The sequence below is a fragment of the Vicia villosa genome, unplaced genomic scaffold, assembly GCF_029867415.1.
Source record: "Vicia villosa cultivar HV-30 ecotype Madison, WI unplaced genomic scaffold, Vvil1.0 ctg.001147F_1_1_1, whole genome shotgun sequence".
NCBI lineage: Eukaryota > Viridiplantae > Streptophyta > Magnoliopsida > Fabales > Fabaceae > Vicia > Vicia villosa.
Window position 1 is genome coordinate 226,536 of NW_026705503.1, and position 8,248 is coordinate 234,783.

An 8,248-nucleotide genomic window follows, 5' to 3' on the forward strand; every position below is an offset into this window, starting at 1 on the left:
AATGCCCTTAGCTTTGGTCTATGACTTTATTTATTTGAAATGTCAATAATGTATATTTGCTAATATCATAATTGTATATATAGATAATAGATTTGAGTGAGTGAATTCTATATAGTCTTCAAAATTTTGTATTTTTTATTTAGGGCTAAATATTTTTTTAGTCCCTACAAATATGTCGACCTTCAATTTTAGTTCCTCTAAAATTTTCCTTCAAGCAATGATTCTCGCAAACTTTTCTGTCCCTAAAACTGGTCTCTCCCGTTAGTTTCCACTACCGGAGGCTTACATGTATCATTTTTATGTTTCTCACGTGGATATTTCTAATACTAATTCGCCAACGTGGGTATGTTGACAATGTTATCATATTATTAACATATAATGATAGACTTAAGCGAATCCAATATTTCCAGCTCGAGCGATATAGTGAGTGAAGCCATAGAACAACAAAGTCTTCATATGCGTTGAAAACCTATGTATGGTCCTGGAACAAAGCTTCTTTTGTGTGGTCCCAAGAACAAGTTTGTCGTTGTCTTTGTTCTGTCCTTTCACTTGCAAGAAAGTGTGATCCAAGTTAGTCGCATTCAGTGGTCCCAAATATTTCACTTTGTTGCATATTTGTATCTGTAGATAAAGAATCATTCTTCTGTTAATAATAACTATTTTCTATCTGTATCCATAGATAAATAGTAGTATTTGTAGTTTATACCGTATTTTTTGACTTAATTTGGTAAATTTCAAACCCAAGTGAATTTATTGTACAAGAAATGGGTAAATTTAAGGTTGTTTTCTACACAAAGATATATTTTGTAAAAGACCCTAACCTAAGATATGATGGTGGGGAAGTATATGTATTTAGTAGTCAAGATCCCAATTATCGGTTTTTTTGAAGCTTGTGACTTAGTGAAATCGATTGACCTTGAGTTTGATGTTAATGTTGTTAAATTATGGTGGAAACATGATGAAGGATATCTTGATTAAGATTTAAAACCATTTAAGGATGATGGAGATGTTTAAGAATAGAGCAAAGATGAAAGCAAGGTGGTTAGAAGTAATTGAACCAAATTATGTAAAAGTTATTCGTCACTTATGTATTGAACCAAATTATAGGTCCTACCAAGTGAAACTTACAGAATCAATTAAACCAAATTATATATCAATCAAACCATACAAAGTGATAACTTACAAAATCAATTAAACCAAATTACATTGCATAACTAAGCTGCATTACATAAGTGATGGTTTCATAATTGAACAATTCGCATCAATCAAACAACATTACAAACTTAAAAGAAAAATAGTAAAGGATTTCAATATTTACACTTTAATAAAAAGTACATGTTGACCATAAACGAAAACACAACAAGAAAATCATGTTTTAGCTGCAACAACTTAGCGTCGGCCCCGAATCTCACGCTAATAGCGTTGCTTATACGACTGTCCAAGCCGACGCTAATAAAGTGTTTTAGATATTAGTTAGGAAATTAATATTAGCGTTGGCCTAGGCCTTGGCTACATATGAATTTGAATTTTTTTTATTTAAATACAAGGCATATTGACTTCAACTTTCTAAAAAATGCCTCTGACTTCATCTTCATATGCAATTTCTTATTCTTCTTCTTCAGTGAAGATTCATACTGCTCTTTCAAAGTTTCAACAACTTGCATCTCCCCACCTTACTTTCAGCTTTGCTCTATTCTTCATCTACACTTTCATAAACATCGTTTCCTTGTGCAATATTATCATCATATATGAATAAATTACAAGTTTCCTCATTTTGCCAAAACGGACATCTCCCGAAGAGTCTCCCTTTATTATGTTTGTTCTTGCAATGATATGAAATCATACGAGCATTACACCCACACCTTTTCCATGGACGGTTGCTGACACTTGTTGAATGATACGATACTAATTTGCTTTGCTTTGATGAAGTGGCATAATATCAGTTAATGATGAAAATGATGCGCAGTTGAATAACTCGAAGAAAAATGATACAAAATTAGGGTTCACCAAAGAACAAGACGGAGCAGGCACGAATGACTTGTGAAGAAGACGAAGACGAATGAAAGGAATGAAGAGGAATGTCATCTGCATTAGCGTTCAACGTTTGCCTATAATATAAAAAATATTTAATTTAATAATAATCCTAAGTGTCAAAGAAAAATACACATTTGCCATGACACGTAAGCCTCGTTTGTGGAAACTAACAAGAAGGACCAATTTTAAGGACAAAAAAGTTTGTGAGGACCAGTATTTCCAAAAAAACTTTAGAAGGACTAAAATTAAAGATTGACATATTTATAGGGATCCTAACCTATTTAACCCTTTTCTTAAAAAAAAATCGAAATAAACTTATTATAAAAATCACAAAGTCACTAAAAAGAAACAATTTTGATACATAATTGATAATGTTATCCAAAAGAGAGTGATCAATTTTAAGATATTATAGGCCTTTGTGTTAGAGACAATATAAAAAATAGAAGAAGAGATCCAGAATAAAATAAAATCTCACTAATTTGTGAGTTTGAGGCTTAAGGTGAAGGATCTAGAAACCAAAAAGTGTTTTGAGTAATTCGAAAGGTACGGAAGTTGGGGGGTTTCAAAAGAAATACACAATTGTAAATGGATATTGAAGTGGGCCTTGGCCTGTTTCATACTGGACTATATATTTATGAAGATGGGTTCAAAACGGGTCGGGTCATGTTACCGTTTCTCATTTATGATCGATCTAAATCCCCATTTCATCTAAAACCCTAATTCTCTTCGAGACTCAACAGAGTCTTCTTCACTTCAACTCACACCTAGGGTTTTCAGAAAACCCAAATCCCTTCAACAATGTCGATGTCTAAGAGTTCCAAGATGCTTCAATACATCAACTACCGTATGAGGGTAACAATCCAAGACGGTCGTCAACTCGTCGGAAAGTTCATGGCCTTCGATCGCCACATGAATCTCGTCCTCGGTGACTGTGAAGAGTTTCGCAAGCTTCCTCCGGTGAAGGGGAAGAAAACGGCGGATGGAGAGCGTGAAGACCGCCGGACGTTAGGGCTTGTTTTACTTCGTGGTGAAGAGGTTGTTTCGATGACGGTTGAAGGTCCTCCTCCTCCTGAAGAGAGTAGGGCGAAGGGTGTTAATGCTGCTGCGATGGCGGGTCCGGGAATTGGGAGGGCTGCTGGGAGAGGTGTTCCTCCGGCGCCGGTTATTCAAGCTCAGCCTGGTTTGTCTGGTCCTGTTCGTGGTGTTGGTGGACCGGCTCCTGGAATGATGCAGCCGCAGATCTCGCGGCCGCCACAGTTGTCTGCGCCACCTGTTTCATATCCTGGTGGTGCACCGGTTATGCGTCCTCCTGGTCAGATGCCGTATCCTGGACAAGGTCCGCCTCCAATGGCGAGGGGTCCTCCGCCACCTATGCCGCCTGGACAATTTCCTCAGAGACCAGGTGGTCCTCCGCCGCAATTTTCTATGCCGCCTCCTCAGTATGGGCAGAGACCTATGGGACCACCTCCTCCTGGACAGATGTTAAGAGGGCCTCCTCCTCCACCTCGTCCTGGAATGCAACAGCCGCCACGTCCCGGCATGCCTCCTCCTCCTGGAAGTGGTGTTCCGGCGTATGGTCCACCCCGGCCTGGCATGCCTCCTCCACCAAATGCTCCAAATCAGCAACAGCAAAATTGATTGGTATGTTTGTCAGTTATTTTGTTCTTTGTTTTTGATGATGATGATAATTTCTGTTTATCATTTGGGTATCTGAATATCTGTGTTCTTAAAGGTCAATGTTTATGACAGTCATAGATAGATATTTTAGGGATTATATCGATCAATGCTCCAAATCCGTGGGATTTTTCTCCTGTGCTCAATTTAGATTTATCAAACAGTGGTGTAAGGAAAAAATGGTAGAATTTCGAAACATGGACTATTACTTTACTCTAGTGATTTAATAATTGGGAAACTAAAATTCTAGTTTCTGTAGAATAGAATAAACATGCCGTTAAACAACCTAAATTTAGTTATTTTTCATAATTATTTGTCATGTTTGTTCACAAGTAAGGATCGATTTAAGTACCTGTGCTCAGATACTTTTTGGTTTTATTCTTTTGTTTAATGCACTTACTAGATAATTCTGGGTGAGGTGGTATGCTATGCGGTGTCGGGAAATTAAGTGGGATATGGATGTGCCTTGGCATGTCTTAGTGTATACTTGTGAGTGTGATTAAATTTACTTGTATTGAAAGTCCTATATGTATTACAAGTGCATCCTTTTTCTCCCCTTTTAATCCTTTATTAACACACATACCTTGACTACCAAAATGCTTGAATTAGTATGATATTTTGTATTGGCTTTCTTTTTAATCCGTTGTCCAGTTACTTTGGTTTTCAGATTCCATTTCTCTAGACAACTGGTTTTAATTACCTGTTACTTTCTGTTTGCATTTTTAACCGGGTATGCTGTAACTGCGTCTTAAGGTGGTTCTCAAGGTTTATAGGCGTAGTTAAAATTTTGGTATATATTTGGATGCTCTGGTTGTGTGATAGGGAGTCATTGATGTGTTATGCAAGCTGGTGTTCTAGTGTAGGTTAATTTTAATTTGGGTGTGTTATGGGTCGTGATCTTTGAGTAGGTCCTATGATTTTGATTGTAGTAACTAATTTAAAATTGGATTTGCTTGAGCATACTTATTTTACTCTTAAATATCTTGGTAAATTAAAAGATTGTATTTTGCCATGCCAAAGCAATTTACAACAGAAAAAATCACTAATCAGCGATTGATTAGACCAGTACAAACAATATCTTAAAACAATAACATTAACAACAAAAGGTAAATAGCACTTGAATTGGATGATATATGAAGAAGCGAAGTTAGAAGCATTACTTAGCCTTTTTTACCATTAAAACCTAGGAAGCATGTACCCCTCAAAGCCATGCGGTGTCACATTCGCGAATGACAAAGATTACTGATTAATGTGTTAACATTTCATGGACTTTTAAGTAAACCTTAGTTGTACTTCTTACCTTTTTTTTTCTTTTTTCTTTCATATAAACATAAAGATAGGAATACCACATTTATTTAGAAAATTTAACATTTTACTTCTTAAGAATAGCAATTTACACCATATTTTATGACTTTCTACTGTAGTCATTTCCCAGCATGAAACACCTTTCATATCATCTTCCAATTTTCCTTCACAGCCATACTTAAAGAATCCTAGTATGTGTCAAGACTAATCAGCTGTAACAAGGCTAAAGTGAAACAATAGCCATATGATTTCAGACAACAAAATCAGAATAATTTAATCAACAAAACATTTTAGTCAGTTCTCCCATAAAAACATTTTAGTCAATTCTGGTAATATGCCAGCTTGTCATAGAGAGACTCCATTGATATGTATGCTGTGCAGGAAGGGCACTATTGTAGAACCCAGCAAATTCCTGACGGTATTTGTGATAATGAATAGAAACCCAGTAATAGCTTGCATACACAGTTGAATCACTCAGAGTAGTCAATGGCGGCGCTATCCCGCTATAGCTAAGCAGTGCAGAGGCCGACTGCTATGGGAATAGCCTTAACGGTGCAGAAAACTTTAGCGGTCACTATATGGTAAATAGCGGGTAGCGGGGGCGTAGGGGTTCCAGTCCCAAGCGGTTTCTGTCCAGTTAACCGTTTCCCTCTGAAAAACAAAAATAACATGTTAAATTTAAAATGTTTTAGGGTAATTGAGTTTTTCAATAAAATTTGAGTTGATATTCAACCCTAACCTTTCTTTACCGATGTTTATGCTCTTCAGCATTTCCAAAAAAAATCTAGAGTTCCTTCCTCACCTTCCTCTGAACTTCTTTCTTCCCTTTGCACTTCATATGTTTATAATTATTATTCATGTAATTTGTCCAAAAAATGGTCAAATAGTGGCCATTCTGCTATCCTATTTATGGGGTTGGCCACTCCGCACCACTATTGGGGATTGGCTACTCTGGGATCACTTTATGGCATGCTGTCCAGTGTACTCATTACAGTTTCTAGAAGTTTCTTGCATTCGATTTAGTCACCTGACACTTGCTTAAATAAGGCTATTTGAATCTCAATGTATATAATAGGCTCTTCTATCTCTCCAGGGTTGCAGTTTCTCTAAAACCCCTTCAATATAGCTAATGGCTGCTTCTTTCTCAGGATTCAGTTGAAACACCACCATAGCAAAATGTGCTAGCTTGAGAAGGTTGATTTTAGTCTTGATGTCTGTGATGAAATCATTATGAAAATTTATCAGATCATCACTGGCCTAAATGATAATAACCAGTCTAACTAATAAATTATAAACCATGATAAAATGAGCAAATAATCACTTGATTTGAGTACTAGTGAAAACCTTCATGGCTGTAGTATAGCTGTACCTAAGTTGATTGTTTACATCCTACATCTTGAACTTTTTTGTTTTTCTTCATATTGTAGCAGGTTTAATTTTACTTGTGTGACCTGTGTGTAACTGACATCTCTCGAATGCTAAATGCGTTACTTCATATTGTTGCAGGATTCTTCTTGCTGGAGCTCTGAAGTTACGGAGATTGGACTTCTTATCATAGCTCAATATCCAACTCCGTGAGAGTAATTGTCACTTGTACAACCTTGAACCAGTCTCTTATTAGGGTTTTTATTGATGTTGCGATGAGAACGTTTATATTAGAACAACATTTATGTTTTGGAGGAAGATATTGTACTGAAACACATTAAACATCCAAAACTGGCAGTGTAGATTGTTGGGTAATTTTGCTAAATCAGCTTGCTAATTTCAAAATTGTAGGGCATGGTTTGTCTCATTTAAATGTTTTGTGCTATATAACTTAATTATCAATTTCCAAATATTCCTTCAGTAGTGTTTCTCTATAATTTGCTTGCTCTTGGCTCTTCAATTGATTGAAGATGATTAAAAGAAAATTGGTAACGAAGGAAAATTAACATACTCACGTCTTGGCTCTTCAAAGTGTAGCTTTTGAGCTAAACGTGAGTATGTTAGTTTTCCATCGTTAAAAAGAGAAACTACAAAGTAGAAAACATGTAGTGAATGTTTGGATACTCTAAATTTTTAACAGTGTGTTTCAAGACTATCCCACTGTTATAAAGAGAAGCTACAAAGTGTAGCTTCTAAGCCATAAAATGTAGCTTCTGAGCCAAACACGTGTTATAAAGAGAAGCTACAAAGTGCAGCTTCTAAGCCACAAAATGTAGCTTCTAAGCCAAACACGTGTTTGTTAGTTTTCCATCGTGAAATAGGGAAGCTACAAAGTGTAGCTTCTGAGCTAGACGGAAGTATGTTAGTTTTCCATCGATAGAAAAAGAAACTAAGTAGAAAACATGTAGCGAATGTTTGGATACTCCTTTAAATTTCTATTAGTGTGTTTTAAGGCTATCCCACTGCGGTAAAGAGAAGCTACAAAGTGCAGCTTTTGATTTAGACGTGCGTTTGTTAGTTTTTCATTGCGAAAAAGAGAAGTTACAAAGTATAGCTTTTGAGTCAAACGCGTGTCTGTTAGTCTTCCATCATGAAAAAAAGAAGCTACAAAGTGCAGCTTCTGAGTCAGTTTTTCATTGTGAAAAAGAGAACTTACAAAGTATAGCTTCTGAGTCAAACGCGTGTCTGTTAGTCTTCCATCATGAAAAAAAGAAGCTACAAAGTGCAACTTATGAGTCAGACGTCTATTTGTTAGTTTTCCATCGTGAAAAAGAGAAGCTACAAAGTGTAGCTTTTGAGTCAAACGTGTGTATGTTAGTTTCTATTGTGAAAAAGAGAAACTATAAAGCGTAACTTGCCATATCCATGTCTGTTGGTTTTCCACCGCGGAAACATGCAAGTAGTAGACCCTTTCCACTTAGTCCGAATCAAAAACATATGTAATACAATAATGGCAGAATAAAAAACATATGTAATAAAATCATTTGTTTAAATAAAGTTATTGTATATAACTGTCAATTATATCAAGTAATATGACAATTTTTCTTTTAAATTTAAATTCATATTTATTTTATAATAAAAAGTTTTTAATTTGTAAATCAATATTAAATAAAATTATACTTATTATTTATTATAGATTGGTCTACTGACTAGTATTATTAAAAAAACTAGATCTCTTCTCTGTTTGGTCTACCATTTTAATTTTTGTACATAATTATGAAAGTAATCTTTCGTTTTAAAATTATTTAATTTTATTTTCACTCTTCCTTTCATTTTTGGATTTAAAAGTAGTGACTTATAAAAAGGGACA

The 8,248-nt window shown here is 35.5% G+C and overlaps 1 protein-coding gene across 2 annotated transcripts; it reads left to right on the top strand.

The window, feature by feature from the left end:
* Positions 1-2,730: 2,730 nt before the first annotated feature.
* Positions 2,731-6,811, top strand: LOC131633594 (uncharacterized). Of its 2 annotated transcripts, none has more exons than XM_058904296.1 (2): positions 2,731-3,675; positions 6,107-6,453. In XM_058904296.1, the coding sequence occupies exon 1, from the start codon at positions 2,833-2,835 to the stop codon at positions 3,670-3,672; it is 840 nt and encodes a 279-aa protein (XP_058760279.1). In that variant the 5' UTR covers positions 2,731-2,832; the 3' UTR covers positions 3,673-3,675; positions 6,107-6,453. The 2 variants fall into 2 exon arrangements, with proteins under 2 accessions (XP_058760279.1, XP_058760278.1); XM_058904295.1 differs by lacking the exon at positions 6,107-6,453 and adding an exon at positions 6,520-6,811 and having other exon boundaries at positions 2,732-3,675.
* The last annotated feature ends 1,437 nt before the right edge of the window (positions 6,812-8,248 follow it).